General features: G+C 41.4%; 1 protein-coding gene across 4 annotated transcripts in view; it reads right to left on the bottom strand.

Annotated features, from left to right (window-relative positions):
- LOC149310092 (mitogen-activated protein kinase kinase kinase 3-like) overlaps nucleotides 1-16,228 on the bottom strand; it is a 97,068-nt gene that overhangs the window by 2,304 nt on the left and 78,536 nt on the right. Inside the window, exons 8-16 of one of the 4 annotated variants that reach the window (XM_089533673.1) lie at nucleotides 15,021-15,154; nucleotides 13,197-13,270; nucleotides 11,832-11,899; nucleotides 9,570-9,662; nucleotides 7,653-7,865; nucleotides 6,816-6,964; nucleotides 5,280-5,411; nucleotides 4,719-4,841; nucleotides 703-832 (exon numbers count right to left, since the gene is read on the bottom strand). In XM_089533673.1, coding sequence (XP_089389799.1) covers nucleotides 703-832; nucleotides 4,719-4,841; nucleotides 5,280-5,411; nucleotides 6,816-6,964; nucleotides 7,653-7,865; nucleotides 9,570-9,662; nucleotides 11,832-11,899; nucleotides 13,197-13,270; nucleotides 15,021-15,154 — 1,116 coding nt within the window. The remainder of the gene's footprint in view (nucleotides 1-702; nucleotides 833-4,718; nucleotides 4,842-5,279; nucleotides 5,412-6,815; nucleotides 6,965-7,652; nucleotides 7,866-9,569; nucleotides 9,663-11,831; nucleotides 11,900-13,196; nucleotides 13,271-15,020; nucleotides 15,155-16,228) is intronic. The other 3 variants (XM_089533674.1, XM_089533676.1, XM_089533677.1) reach the window with 3 other exon arrangements.

The following is a 16,228-nucleotide window of genomic DNA, read 5'->3' as shown; positions in this document are numbered from 1 at the left end:
AAACAAAATCCACTGGTTTGTCAATGCCTGGCAATTCATAATGACATTCCTTGAGTCCCTGTACTGGGAGAAAGACGGGATATAAGTAAACAAAATAAAATAAAATGAATCCTCATTTTTTTTCCCCAAACCAGTGCACAGTCCAAACACTCGATGGCATTTCCACCCTGACTTGGAACAACTGGGGACTCTTTTTACTCCAGAGAATCACCCTGGAGCATGGATTGGACCCGTATTTCACCCGTTTTGGCCCCATGCATCACCTCAACAGGTAAATGCAGGAATGGAGCAGTAACACTTCTTTTTCTTCATGCGGACATGGCCCTGGCCTCCAGCTTTGCTCTTTCGGGTATCTTCTTAGCTAATCAAAACTAGCCATGAGCTCCCTTAAGACCTACACCAGAGATAGTGATTGTCCAGCCTGCCAAGACCTTTTCTGTAGCTCTGCCTATCACCCATCACTAGGGGGGGAAATATGGTAAAAAAATGTGCCATCTGATTCCCAAAGCCTCCACGGGGTGTGATTCTCCCATCTAAAGCTACTCCATTCCTTACATTTGGGGCCCAAAGTGACATTGCTCACAAACTAGAATCTTTCCCGTCACTGTAAAAACAAGGACTGAGTGCAGCCCATAGTAATCAAAGTAGTGGTGGAACATGGGGCAGGTTACCCCTCTCTGTGCACCTCTAATCTATACCTACCTTTGATATCCCTGTGGACAATCATGTTGCTGTGTAGGTAGAAAACCCCTTGCAGGATTTGCCTGGTGTACTTCCGAGTCACGTTCTCTGTTAGGGCCCCATAGGCTTTCAGCTGATCTTTGATAGAACCCTATGAGATGCAAACAGAACAAGGCACTGTTAATTACTTTGGGGTAATTTCTGATTGTTGTTAGATGTTTTGAAAGTTAAAAAAGAAAGAAAGATAAATCTAATAAGTGTACCTCAATGTAGAAATGTTTTTACCATTATATTAGAAATAACTTTGGTCTCTGCATGCTAAATTATACTGTGTCTTTTAATACTTTCACTCTCTTGTATCTTAAATATTTTGTGACTACAGTGGAAAAGTGAAATATTATTAGTTGTAACAGGGAACATCTGGTCATCCAAATGTTTTGGACTATAGCTCCCATCATCACTTACCATTCCACCTGGTGGCTGAGGATTTTGGGAGCTCAAGTCAAGAATATCTGGTTTGCTAAACTTTGCCAAGAGCATCAATCTTGCAGTGACTGTGTGTAGGAAATGAGAATCCAGTTTTGAATCTGCTTGCAAATGCAACCACCTTAAGCATGTGGCTGGATGGCCATCTCTCAGGGATGCTTTGATTGAGAGTTCCTGCATGGTAGGAGTTAGACTGGATGGCCCTTGCGGTCTCTTCCAACTCTACGATTCTATGAAAATTCTGTTCTATGTGCTTGCTCCCACTGAACTCACAAGCACTTCTATGAAGCATGAAGTGCCTGGAAAAGTCACTTTTCTTGGCTACTACTGTACCCACAATTCCCCCAGCAGCACAGCTTCACTAGCCAGGGGATTATTTATTGATCCTGGAATTATATCTGCCTTTCTGCCAGGAGTGGAATGCAAAGCTGCTGCCAACATGAATGAATTCATTTAATTTTATTACTGCAATCAGATTTTTAATTGCATCTGGTTTTTTAAAATCTTGATGGAATCTACTTCGGGTTCTCCGTCAGGAGAAATGCAGGACTGAAATGAAATGAGGTAAATAAATTGAAAGTTTCCAATAAATGTGTCTTTTACATAATAAAATACAAATCAAACCAATTATACCATTAAGACACCACTGAATTCAATTCAAAAACAGCAGAAAAAATAATAAAAAGTAAAACACTTGAAGGAACCGGGATGGTGTAGTGGCTTCATGTTGGACTATGACTATGCAGACCAGAGTTTGATTCCTAACTCAGCCATGAAATCTCTGGGTGACCTTGAGTAAGTCACTTGCTCTCAGCCTCAGGGGAAGGCAATGGCAAACCTCCTCTGAACAAATGCCAAGAAAATCCCATGACAGGTTTGCCATAAATTGGAGGGTTGCCATAAGTCAGCTTTGGCGTTACCACAAGCTGGAAACCACTCGAAGGCACACAGCACGCACACACACACACACACATGTTTGAAAGTTCGTCTCTTTTAAAATGTCAGACCATTATCAAGAAGTCAGTTGCCAATGCCCTGCCTGAACAGAAAAGGATTCTGGGAGTTGTATTTCAAGGAAAAAACTTTTCCAAGTTTTACTGCTATGCACATGGATAGTAGAAACATAACTTTTCTGATTTCCTTAATGGCAGTTGCTTAAAAAAGTAGCCTGGCTGTGAGAGGAACCAAGACCTCAGAGCATCAACTGACCAAACAGTAAAAATGCTACATGGTTCTCAGTGGTAGCTGTGCATGTCTGGGGTGCATCATGTGCCAGCCTATTTCCCACTAGTTACAAGGCAAAACAAGCCATGACTGCCAAATGGAAATAAAATCTTGTTAGGCCAAAGCACTAGTTCTTTTGCAAAAGAAAAACAAATATGACCATCTGTGTCATTCGGAAACCACTGTTGCTCAAGCCAATGTGCTTCCTGGATGGAAAAAAAGAGATTTTTTTAAATAAAAAATCTTTTGTTGTCACAGAAGGAACAACAAATGCCAATTACACCGTGCAGTCCATTCACGAAAGGTCATCTGACAAGTGGACATGTATGCAACATTCTGAATACATAGAAATGCAACATTTCTCTAATTCTAGTTCACCCTCAGTTTGCTATTAATTGTACTAGTCTAGCCCCAATATGTCCTCAAAACCTAGCTGACAGGACAAAAAGTCCTGTAAACTAATGAAAACCGTGTTTCAGAAAGCTAGGATAACTTCCTGTGGATTCTTCCATTAAACAGTTTTTAAATGCTAGGTAATATTAGCTGTACTGCTGGGGAAAAGGAACATGCTGTTCTCATTCTTAAGTGTGTGTGTGTGTGTGTGTGTGTGTGTGTGTGTGAGAGAGAGAGAGAGAGAGAGAGAGAGAGAGAGAGAGAGAGAGAGAGAGAGCATTGTTGCAGGTTCCAAAGCAATGTTGCAGGTTCCAGATAATAACCTTGTAATATTTTCTTAATGAAGCATGCATGCATATAATGGTTGGCATCCTATAAGGGATCTTTGCCGGTATAAGTTTCCCTTATGTGTGAATATGTCCTTTTCTGGCTGCTGCAGGATTGCAAAAGCACCTAGCTTCATCCCTGTAGCCAGACATGAAACGATGACATTAACACTGAAATCACTGGGGTTCTCCAGCAGTCTCTGCACTGCTATAATCATTTTACATCTCACTATGGGGAGGCAGCCACACATTTCTGCAATCCTGTGTGCTTCCCACAAAGTAGGGATTAGCCACACAGGGAGCTTTATAGACTGTTCAGTATGTCAGAGGAATGGTACATGGCTCAGCCAACCATAGGTACTCATGCAGATGTAATGCATTATGCTACGCTGAGCCATGCAGGACTGCAGCCAATACACTTATATACACCATATATAGTCAACTATAAGCTGACCTCATGTATAAGTTAGGGGCAGGTTTGAAAGCCAAAAGCGGGATTTTGGTATGTCCCAAGTCAAGGGTAAAACATAGGTGCATGTAACAAAGCAGCTAAAGGATGAAGCAAAGGAAAACAATGCTGAAGAACTTACAAAACTCTAGCAGGCATAACTGTCTGTGCTCACACTAAAGGCTGAATGGATGAGAAAGTAGAGGAGGGTCAGTGCTTCAAGGACAGATTACACTCTTGCTTTTCACCAGGGGATGGTTTCTTTTCTTTAAATAAGAGTTAAAGTATAGTATTTTACACTGACCCAGAGAAAAATTGGCTCAGGTTTCTTGGGCCAATTGTTTTACCTAAATGTCTAGACTTATACATGAGTATATAAATAAATCCTTCAAATGTAGAAATAGCTGTAAAACTGTTCCAGGGAGAGTTGAGGGGCCATAATATTATAAGCTTGCAGGAGAGGAGTCATGATGATTCCAGCTGTAGATAACATGTGGCCAAACTCTTAGCATGATTTTGTGGGTCCCTATTTTTGTTCTGTCCCTCAGATACCACCTCCATGGGTATCAAGTTCTCAGATGAAGAGGCCACCCACTCCTTCCCTAAAACACCTTGTCCACACTACCCTTCATAGAACTGAATCAGTCCTTGGCTCTCTTTGTGGTGGGTGGAGGAGTAATGTTTCCAGAAGTGCAAAGACAAACCTGAATCACAGGTTTGATGAAGGTGAAAACAGTACAGCGATTAAACAACAACAACAAATATGTATGTGCTTACCACAGATTGTGAAGTTGCCATCAAAATAAACCAACCTGCTTAAAATGTTATCTCTGCACATCGTTTGTATCAGTTGACAGGATTTGATCCCTATGCAATGTCTGTTCAAATAGGAGTGCTTGTCAAATTATTTGAGAAATGGAAGCCTACATGGGCTTCAGGAAGAAATCTGGTAGTAGAGAGGACAGGGTGTGGGTTAAAGTCTGAAAGGAAGGGAAAAGAGAGAGAAAGAGTGGTGGACGCAACATGTGTATCCTTTGCCTCTGGACTGATCATTTTCGCCACTATTTGGAGTTTTGCGTATCTTGTGATAACATATTTTGTAATAAACAAGGTGCTAGTGGTAATATTTAAAGCCCAACATGGCTTGGACCATTGGATACCTGAAGGAATGCCTCTTTACGCATGTCTGAAGAGCCAGCGTGGCATAGTGGTTTGAGTGCTGCACTATGATGCTGGAGACCAGGATTCGATTCCCCGCTTGGCTTTGAAATCCACTGGATGACCTTGGGGAAGTCACATATGCTCAGATACAGGGGAAGGCAATGGGAAACCTCCTCCAAACAAATCTTGCCAAGAAAACTCCATGGTAGGTTCTCCTTGGCGTCACAAGTAGGAAATGACTTGCAAAAGCAACCAACAGCCAGATTGAGGTGTGTTAGAAGTGCTCTCTTTTTTGTCCCATTTGTGGGGAGAGGGATCTTCTCATCTGTGAGAACATGGGAAAGAGCCTTCTCTGCTGTGGCACCCCAAAAGTGGAATGCCAACCCCTGAGGCCTGCTTGGTGCCAACATTGGCTTCACTTCGGCACCAGATTAAATCATGGCTTTGTATTAAAGGCTTTGGAAATCTTTGGATATGGGTTGGAATTCAAATATATGAGATATCTGGGCTTTCTAAAAGCACAGTCCCTTCTACAAAAATGCCTACGCATCTTTACTTACCCCTGGCATATATTCCACGAAGATGGACAATTTCCTCTCCTCAGGGTCCCGCAAGCAGCCATAATACTGAACTATCCTCTCATGGCGGAGGGTTTTAAGCAGCTGGATCTCACATTCTAAAGCATTCACCTCCTGCAGTAAAAGAGAAATGGTTACAGAGGAAAAAGGAAGGGCTGTAGGTGTGACTATTTAGTGCAAGGTATACAGCACACATAGTTTCAGTGCAAACACTGGCCTAAACTTAAGATCCTGAAGATCATGCTCCAGATTCCCTTGGAATCCTGACAAACCTCACCAAAGGGAAGGAAAGAAATATATAGCTTCTGCCTGATTATCTTTTCCCCTCTGACTTCTTCTGTGCTAGTTTACCATGAGCAATCATAAAACTTGTAAGCCTTATCATTACTTCATTCGTTTTCCAGAACAAGCGAGTCCTGCCAAATGCACTGGTGGACTAGCAGATGACATTCTTGATCCTGTTTTGAGAAGTCTAGGGACTGTGCTCTCTCATGCTTTCAGTGGTGGTCTGTACAGTCAAAACTGGTGTGCCAGCTGTGTCCATTCCTTGAGACATCAGATGTGGCTAGGATAACCCATGCCTTGATTACATCCCATTTGGATTACTGAAAAACATGCTACATGGGGCTGCCTTTGGAAACTGTTCAGAAACTCCAGCAGGTTCAATATGCTGTAGCCAAGTTTCTGACTGGGATGGTTATAGGGACCATATAACACCCTTGCTGAACCAACTCTAAAGGCTGTTGATCCATTCCTGGGAAGAATTCAAAGTGGTGGCTATGGCCTTTAAAGCTCTACCCAGGTTGGGTCCAGACTATCTGAAGAGCCGTATCTCCCTATATGAGCCTGTCCATGTGCTAAGATCTGCAGGTGAAGGCTTTCTCTCAGTCCCACCACTATTTCCGGGACATCTGGTGAAGGCATCAGAGAAAGACTTCTCAGTTGCTGCTCCGAAGTTGCAGAACTCCCTTCCCCAGGAGGTCCAGTTGGTTTCCTCCCTGCTGTCTTTCCCCTGGCAGATAAAGACCTTTTTATTTAAGGAAGCTTTTGGTTGCAGCAGATAAAGTTTTCAATGAGGGTGCAGTGGTTTTATTATGTTTTAAAATATATTTTGATGCTTTCGCATTAACAGTTTTTAAATTGTATTGTGCTTTTAGAATGTTATACATGGGCTCACATCCCATGTTGAGGGAAAAGTGAGATATATAATAGATAGATAGATAGATAGATAGATAGATAGATAGATAATTCATCCTACTGATTTGACTAAGGATGTAATTGTCCTGTTTTGGTTTGCTTGTTTTGTTTTTTTAGTTTTATCTCACTTTCATTGTAACCCACCTAGGAGTCATTTGCTCCTGTACTATATAAATCTGTTTTAAAAGAAAATAAAATACATGAGGGGAAAGCCTAGCATTTATGAAATACCCTCCTCTCCTGCTGTGGATGGATAAACAGACAGATTATTATTATTTTAGAAGCATTTTACGTACCATCCTAGCCTATGCACATACTCACTTTGCTTGTCTCTTGGCTGTCAGGATCAAAAGGCACCTGCTTTACAGACAGTTCTCGGCCAGTGTCAACATCATAGCAAAGGTAGACTTCTCCAAAGGCACCTCGGCCTAGTAATTTCCCAAGCCTCCAGTTCACGGGGGCTTGCAGTGCTATGGGAGAGGCAAAAAACACTGTCAGAAAAAAACAGAGACCCATAAAAAAAATCACAAAAATCCAAAGTCTCCTAAGTCCAAACCGCCTATCACTCAGAGAGTTGTGCAATCTTCTTCTTCCTTATGGAGAATAGAGGGTTTTTTTTAAGAAGGCAACAAAAATACACTTGCTTTCCTAAAATTTCTAGTTCTCATGGTGTATATTTATTGAATGTATATTCCCACATTTCTCCTGAGATAGGATTCAAGGCAGCTTATTTATGGTAGCATAGTCTCTTCACAATGGAGAGAGAACAAAGATGTGATCTTAAGCAATATGTTTATTTAACAAACATTAAGTTTGTAAAAGTTAAGAAATCTTGATTGCAAAAGAGCAAAACCTAAACAACTACATGTTGCTGTTGAGAAGGCATGTATGCATTGATGTTCTCACAAGAAAGTAGGTCATCTCAGTTCTGATCTACTAAGATGAACAGTGGAACCTTACTATATTAAATGTACAATAATCCCTTTTGTGTCCTATGAATCATGCAATCCAATTTATCTGAACAATGCATCAGACTTCCTCCCAAACAATGGCTGATTTTCTATCTCTGGGTCAAACTCAAGTAAGGATGTACTACAACTAAGGACCCATAGTGTAATAAAAACTCCATCCAGATCCATAAACCCAATGGAAACCCACCAGGAGGTAACCTACTGTTCCTAGTCTTGTCAGGAGGAGAGCCAAAGCCTTGGAAGATTTTGTCACAGTTGTGCCACCACTTGTTGCCTCCACGTTCCTCGTACCGCAAAGTGACAAGCTTGTTGTCTCCGTTAAAGCTCTTCGTTCGGCTGGATGGCAGAAGCTGGAACAGGTTCTGTGGTGGAACGTAACTCCTGGGGAAGGTTCTTCGGCCTTTAAAAGTGGTGGAGAAACGGGAAGAAAGAACCCAAATCATGGTTGGATCAAGTGGACTGCCTATGCTGCTAACACTGCTTTAAGACCTCCAAACACTCCCCAAAAACAATGCATGGGACTGTAATTTATAACTAAAACTGGGGCGAAGTTTATCCTCCTATCAGACTGGATGACTACCTATGGTTTTGGTTTCACTTTCTTCACTACACCACAATTCAACTTCATGAGCTACCTGGATTTGTTCTACTTCTTCATCCTTTAAGACACCCTGCATATCTGCTCTCCTACAGTTGGGAACAACTAACAAGCAGTACTTAGTTACAGAGATGCAACTGTGTTAAACTGCAAGATGCAATTTTTAAAAGGCCATTGTATAGTAATAATTGTAAGGGAAAACAGCAGCCTCTCCGCTGTTTGCTTATGTGTTGTTATCATTCTGAAAACTGTTCCTTTTGTTGTCAAGATGTCCAGCCTGCCTCTTTATTAAGGGCATTTTCAGAAAGCTAAATTGCTTCTCAGTACTGAGCTAAGTAATGGACTCATAATATTCAGGCACATATTCTCTTTTCCTTGCTGCTAGATCCTGCCAAGTTTGATTAACTGTGGAAGACACAGAACAACTTTAGCTTCAAGAAAATGGAAAGAGCCTCTTGAGAATAAAGGCCACATAAAGGCACAAACAGTGACATATGTCTGAGTTGGTACCATCTGCAGAGAAGGGAGAACCACTGTTTTTCTTCTAAACTCTTATCTTATTAAAGGTATTACCTGCTGGGGGACTTTATATTTAATTTTTTTCTTATGGATCAACATACCCAATTTAATTTTTTGAGTCACACAGTTGCTCCACTCTAATACAGGGATGGGGTATTTTGGCCCTTCAGATGTTGCTGAAGTGCAACTCCCATCACCATTGGCTAAGATGCTGCTTAGGCTGATGGATGTTGTAGTCCAGCAGTATCTGGAGTGCACCAAGTTGCACCTAATGAGCCCTTAGTGCATCTCAATCCTGTATGTTCAGAGCCAGCTGATGTGCCAGTGTTCTAGCATATACATATAATAAACCAACCATATGTTCACATTGTAACACCTGAAGCAAAAACACAGAGGGAAGGAACCATGTCTACCCAGCCAATTCATTCCTACATTAAACATTAAACCACTGTTTCTTAAACTTATTTGCCCAAAAGGACCCATCCTAAATCTATTAGCATTGACTGCATCCCCCACAGAAAAAGACACAGATATTCTTGCATGAAGTTATTTATGTAGTGGAAGCACAGATCTCACACTGGATTCAGAAGAGAAAGTGAATATGATATTGTATATCATCCCCTAAAGGCACTTGTAGAAAAACACGAAGTAGAAGCAATTTGGCTTCCCTTCCTCTTAGATCATACTAGGAAGATAGGATAGCAAGATTGTAGTGGTCTCCAGAAAACCATGGATTAGTAAGAACTGACAAAGGCACAGTCTATGTATACCTTGGCCAACGGGCAGCTTTTGAGTTTGAATTTTATCCTTCTTTCAAGTTATTTTCTATGCCCCTCACACCAGAGGCCCCATGCTCAAGTGGGTCCTGATACACAGTTAGAGAAACAACATGCTAGATTGAGCTCTCACAAGTTCTAGTCCTGGACAAAACCCGTTGGATAAACCCCAAAGTACTGTACATGCTTTCTCCAGAAACAGCAGTCTTACCATCATTGTAGTCCTTGCGACTCTGGGAGAGATGATACTGTCTTGGGAAGGTGCCTCCTTTCCCAAATCTCTCACAGAATGGGATATCAAAATCTGGCAAAAGACAAAACAAAGTTAAACCAACCAACCAAGCAATTTTTAACGCTTTACCTACTACACATTTGCCTAATAAAAGCCAAGATGGCAGTATCTATTTCAAAATGGTATGAGCCCAAATCTGAGAATAGTTGGGCCCAACCAAGGTTTTGAGCCATGGTTTTGGGCTGTTCTAAGTGTGGAACCACAGCTTTAGGTTCCTTTTACTACATATCCTAGAATCTCTCAGCCAGCATGGCCTGGTATGATGCTGACTGGAGGATTCTAGGAGTTGTAGTTTCCCCAAAAATTATTTCTCAAAGCTCCAAGAGAACAATACATTACATTCTCAGTTCTTTTACAGGATTTTTTTTTGTTTTGTTTTGTTTTCTAAAGATGTTCCTGGCAAGAGTGTAAAAGTATTTAAAGGGCCACTGTTATCACCATTCCACTCACTCCTTCAACAGCTGCATTTTACTTTTTAAAAAGATGTAAAACCATGTTGTGAATATATTGTTTCTCCTGAAATTCCTCTGTGTCCAATATGCCTGCTGTTAGAACATTTAGCTGCCCTTCAGAGATATGATGGCTGGCTCAAATGGAAGGAAGATATATGCCCATTTGCCTGTCAATCAATCAATTTTGCAAAAAAGAAAAGAAAAGAATATGCTGCAAGTGACAAATGAGGTACAATCCAGAGGACTGCCAACACAGCAAAACCCAAGCAGCAAACACTACCGATTTCCTTGGCTTAGAAAACGAATGCAAGATAACTTACTACTGATTTCTCCATCTTCCACTGTCTAATTTCCTAAAAGGTATATTATAACTCAGCTGAGCATTGGATTAGGACTGTGGAGACTAGGGTTTTATTCCCCTGCTTAGCCATGGAAACTCACTGTGTGACTTTGGGCAAGTCACACACTCTCAGCCCCAGAAAACCCTGTGACAGGCTCACCTTAGGGTCGCCATAAGTCGGAAAGAACTTGAAGACACAAAACAGCAATAAATCTGTTTTACATATCCCTTCCACCCCATTCATCAGGGCCGGTACTATCATTAGGGAGATGAGAGGGTGGCATATTTTGGGTGCCATAAAGGGTCAACACTTATTTTCTTTATTATGGCCGTTTACAAAAACTGCCAGGGAGCAGTTGCGTGACTATTATTTGCTATTTGATGTTTTTAATTTGTTGCCTGTTTTATTGAACCCTTTCCTGTATTGTTATGTATTATTTATATTTATTATGCTATTATTTCTTAGATTGTACGCCATGGGCAGGTTTACCCATATCTATTTTATTGTTTGTATGTACAGCACTGTGCAAATCTACAGCACTATATAAATAAATAAATAAATAATAAGGGAGCGAGGAAATTGCTTATTGAATTCTCTTCCACAGCTGCCAAAACACCTTGCCTGACTTTGGATACTATGCACCTTGACTTGGGTGGACATCATTTTCTGCCTCAAGCAGCAAAGTGCCTTGTGCCATCCCTGCCATTTAGCCACTATTCAGTGGCTACTCTGAGAAGCATGCAACTGAGCATTGCAACAGTTCCTCCTTGTAACTTCCCTCTTCTGGAGGTCAAACATGTAGAGATCTGTTCACACAAACGGTACATAGGGTGCTGCAAATTGATGCTTTGGAGAAAGATCTTTTAAAGAAAAAGCTTGAGTGTTGCAACCCCATGGGGGAGCACATTAAAACTTCACACATCCGCATGGCCTTATTTGAAGCTTAGCTATCATGGACTGGGCCAGCACCACTGCATCAAGCCAAACATTTTCTTTTCATCCTCTGGGCCCCCTGCCATGTATTCATTTTTTAATAGCAGAGGTCATTACTATATAACGATGAAATTTTCCATGATTTCACCAGCTGCACATGTATGCTCCAGCAAAAGTTTCCAACCAAAGAAAGATATTTGTAAGTTTTACATATAGCATTTTTTGGATCTCTTGAATATTCGTTCTCCAAGCTCAGTAGCCTAGTGTTGCAGCTGCATGCTTTACCTAAACTCTGACCCCTCTAAAGGTCAGAAAATATTTGCCTCCGTAGCTTTGATGTGCAAAACCCATGGAATAACATAAATTGTGGTTGGAGACATCTCAGGGATATGCCATTCTCTGGCATCACAAGCGTTCAGGAAGCCTCCAAGCTTCATTTTGGCCTATAGTCTTACCTAGGCAGTCAAGACTATCTTTGGCTTCTCTCTTCCTTCTTGAAACAGGTGTTTGACTAAAAGGAGGGCTGCAGGAAGGAGCAGAAACACTACATTTGATTCAGCAACATTCAGAGCATTATATAGATATTCATGTACAATACACTTGCAAGACAGGTGAACATTATTATTCCCCTGTTGCAGATATATCTCATCCATCCGTCTCAACTGACTAGCCATAAAAGGGATGTCTGAATCCCATTTACCTGCTTCTCCCCTTAAATATGTCTCTGGCAGAGTCTTGTAAAACAAATGCCGGATGTGATGGGTCACCCTCCTCATAACCGAAAGAAGCAGTTGGCTAACCACAGGGTGGGCAAGGAAAAACGTAATGCAACATCATCATCCCATGTGGTCCTTTTACTAGACCTTGCCAGGCAGATTCATGGATGAGGAGCAGCCTGATAGTTAGGTGAGATTTGAACTAGAGAACTCTCGTTAAACCTCTTAGCCACTGCACTTCCCCAGTAAAAGCACTGGTTGTTATCACCTTAATGAGCACATCCACCATCATCTTTAGGCTTCCATTGTCCAGAGCTTGGAGACATTACTTTTTTGGATGATACCTCCCAGAATTCCCTGTCGCCATAGACATGAGGATTTTGGAAATTATAGTCCAAAAAAGTAGCATGTCAAAATTTCAGTTCATAGATATATAGAAGAAAGGAGCATATTAGTTTTCAGATAAGTATGGATAGAAAATTGGGAGTAATAGCAAGGAAACCCAAGTTTGAAAACCTCACTTAGTTATACAGTTCATCAGCTAAGACTGGGTTAGTCATTATCTCACAGCCTGACCAAACTTAAACATTGGATAATTTTTATTGAACTACACTCACCCCTCCGTTTTCACAGGGATCTGATCTGCGCCCCCTCCCCCGGTGAAAATGGAAATCTGCCGATATTCAAGCCCTATTGGCTTGAATAGCGGCACTCCCCCCATTTTATGTCCCTCCATTTGCCCCTCATGAGTAAGCGAGGAACATGGATTCAAAGTCCGCACAAACGGAGGGATGACTGTATACATAATGGATGACACATAATAGGTGACAGAATGGGCACCAGGAGAGCCTCTCTAGGAAAGTTATGCTACATGTAAGGTGCCACCATTAAGAAAGTTTTTCCCCCAGTAGCCCCTCACTGGAATCCAGTGGACATTCTGGCTGAGTGGTTCTGGGAGATGTAGTCCAAGAAATAATTTTTTCAAACTATACTATGTAGTCATCAGGACTTCATCCTAATGACAACCCCAGGAAATGGGAAAGTAGATCCCCCAGGTACCTCTACCTCAAAGCAGAAGGATTTAACACCACAGATCTGGCTTACCTGTCTACAGATCTGTCCAGAGATTGGCAGCTTCCTGAGAGGGAATCATCTGGACTGATGAATGATTCCAGCAACTTTGGAGAAAAAGAGATGGAAAGGCTCATAAACATTTATCAACAATTAAATTTCATTTTGACAGCTAGAAGCATTTGCCCGAATCCACCCAGAATGGCTTTTAAGAGAGTTTGTTGATTAAAAAAAACAAAAACAAAACATAATTGTGACCAGTTTTAAATGCTAAAACACAATATAAGGCATCTCATGGAAATAAAGACATTCCACTCAAATTTAACAACAAGAACAGCAACTAGGGCTTTTATAGATCAGACGTTCTTCATCATTCGCTATATTGGTTAGGGACTTGCAATCTAATAAAAACTTCCGGAGGACTGCATGATTTCAACCCCTGTGGTAGATTGGGGCGTTTTCTTTGCTCTATCCTTTGCCTTTGTTCTATCCCAGAACTACTTGGTTCCATGCAAAAACCCTTTCTTACCTCCTCTGTGAAAAAATAAGACTTTTCCAGGCAAACACTATCTATTTATAGCAATGTTTCCCAAACTTTTGTCCTCCAGATGTTTTGAACTTCAGCTCCCAGAATTCCTGGTTGTTGGCCAAACTGGCTAGAGGTTCTGGGAGTTTAAGTCCAAAAGATCCACAAGCCAAAGTTTGGGAAACACTGGTTTACAGGAATAATATATCCCTGTGCCAACTGAGCTCCTAACTTTCCATCAGGTATTATGAAGTTTGAACTAAGAGCCCAGAAAATTCAGAATCTGTTATAGGCTGGCCATTGCAGCCAGTGGTTTTCCAAAAGTGTCCATGACCCTGCATATCTGCAAAGTCAGATGCTGGAAGACCAAGCAGGGGACAGCTGCCATTGGACTGGGAGGGCCACTTCCCCACATCTCCAGCCAATGTGGGCCTCTGGCTGCCACCTGCCCTAAGCACTATCAAAAATATAATCCCAATGTTACTAACTTTCCTTGATCTGTCACTTGTGGATATTCACACACACACATATAAAGAATAACAAACTGACTTTCTGTGATGATACACTAACAACCAGACATTCAAAATGAGTATATGATACAATCCGTCCTGATTCCTCACATGAATGAATTAAAATACCTGCCTCCATGTAGAAAGTGAACATGATTTGGAGAATGTTATTCTAAAATCCTCTTCCCTCACAGGCTAGCTTTCCAGAGATAAGGATTTTTCTTTCTTTTTTAAACAGAGGGAGGGGGGAGTGTAAATAGCCCTTTGTGTATATTGGTGCAATATAGAACAATACAGCCTATAGATTTTAATTAGTTCTAAGACGCCCCATTTATGCACTTGCTGGAAGCTATTTATGAGGAATCTCATGATGATCTACAGTGAGCCCTCCACATTCACTGGGTTTAGGGGTTCAGGACTCCCATTAAAAAAAATGAACCTGGGAGAACACCTCTCTAGGAAACTTTAGGTCTTCCGGTGCAACTCTGGCAGAGGTTGACCATAGAATTGCGCCGGAGGGACCTACAAATGCCTAGAGAAGTGTTCTCTCTCTGAGTCTCTAGGTCCTCCAGCATGACTTTATGGTCAACTTCCAGCAGAAATTGATTATAGAATCATGCTGCAGGATCTAGAATTTCCTAGAGATAACATATTAATCAAATCCACAAATAGTCAAATCTGCAAAAGTCAAAGCCACAAATGTGGAGGGCTGACTGTACTCAGAAATAAAGAACTAAGGCTCTAGGGCACCCACTCATTTTACTCTTGCTGCCTACTCCCCGGCAAATTGATCTGTACCCTCCCAAAGTTGCTCAACCTTACATTTTGGTCCATAGTTTCAGGAATAAACTCTCCTTCACTGTTGATACTCGTGTAGGAACCCTGCCGAGCAATCTGCTGCTGCTCCTCAGGGACACTCCCAGGAGGTGGAGAACTCCGGCCGGTGTGCAAGGAACCTGCAAGAGAAAGGGATGGAGAAGGCACTGAGGAAACCAGTGAGAGATTAGTGCATGCATGCCTTCCAACCATATGCTTAATCCATATGGATTGCAAATTGAGTAAGGGATGGCAACTCTGGAATGCAAAGGGGTTCCATTATTCCCCCATGAGATCTTGAAGGGCCGCCACACTACTTTGCTGCCTTTATAAGGGCAAAATGTGGAGGGGGCACATCACCATGAGCTCCTTGGAGGAAAGTTGGCATATAAAGGTACTGTGCTAAAAAAAATAAATATGAATTCAAAAGGCAAACAACACAGTCCACAGCTCTTTGAATGACAATACTGCACCATCGTCATCATAGTAATGATAAACTTTATTATTAATTGTGAAGTTGAAGGCTTTCATAGCCGGGTTTTTCGGGCTATGTGGCCATGTTCTAGAAGAGTTTATTCCTGATGTTTTGCTAGCATCTGTGAAGATGCCAGCCACAGATGCTGGTGAAATGTCAGGAATGAACTCTTCTAGAACATGGCCACATCGCCTGAAAAACCCACAAACACTATTTATTATTAATGATTTATGTTATTAATGAAATGCATTATTTAATAGCAAATGGAAACAAGTAACAAGCAGGATTGATAAAGAAGGAGAAGGAGAAGGAGAAGAAGAAGACATCTGCAGGATGATAATAATTTACATACATATATCCCAAAACAGAGAGAGACAGAAAGAGAAGAGAAAATTAAAGGAGAAAAAAATGTGAGGCTGGAGAAATAACTCAAGACCTCCCATGGTTTAGTTTACTATTAAAGGTACAACATGTCCCACCAAGATCCTGCCACTGCTGGCGGGCATATTCTAGGACCTTTTAATGTTTCTTTCCACTATGTTATCTTAAAGGCATTCTCATATACAGTGCGTGCAGAGAGCATGACATGTACAGCCAGATCCAGGGTGACCTCGCTTAGCTTCACTTTTTCAAAAAACACAACTTTGTCCTGGCTTCCTCTAGTGCTTTGCCACCTCCAAATGCAGCTCATGGGGAAAATGTCATACATTTGGCATCATTCCTTGCAGATCTAGTAGCA

The sequence above is a fragment of the Sceloporus occidentalis genome, unplaced genomic scaffold (genome assembly GCF_023333645.1).
Source record: "Sceloporus occidentalis isolate IW3139 unplaced genomic scaffold, rSceOcc1.0.p SCAF_7, whole genome shotgun sequence".
Classification (NCBI taxonomy): Eukaryota; Metazoa; Chordata; class Lepidosauria; order Squamata; family Phrynosomatidae; genus Sceloporus; species Sceloporus occidentalis.
Note: the sequence above shows the minus strand (reverse complement) of the source record. Positions and strands in the feature narration are given on the sequence as shown.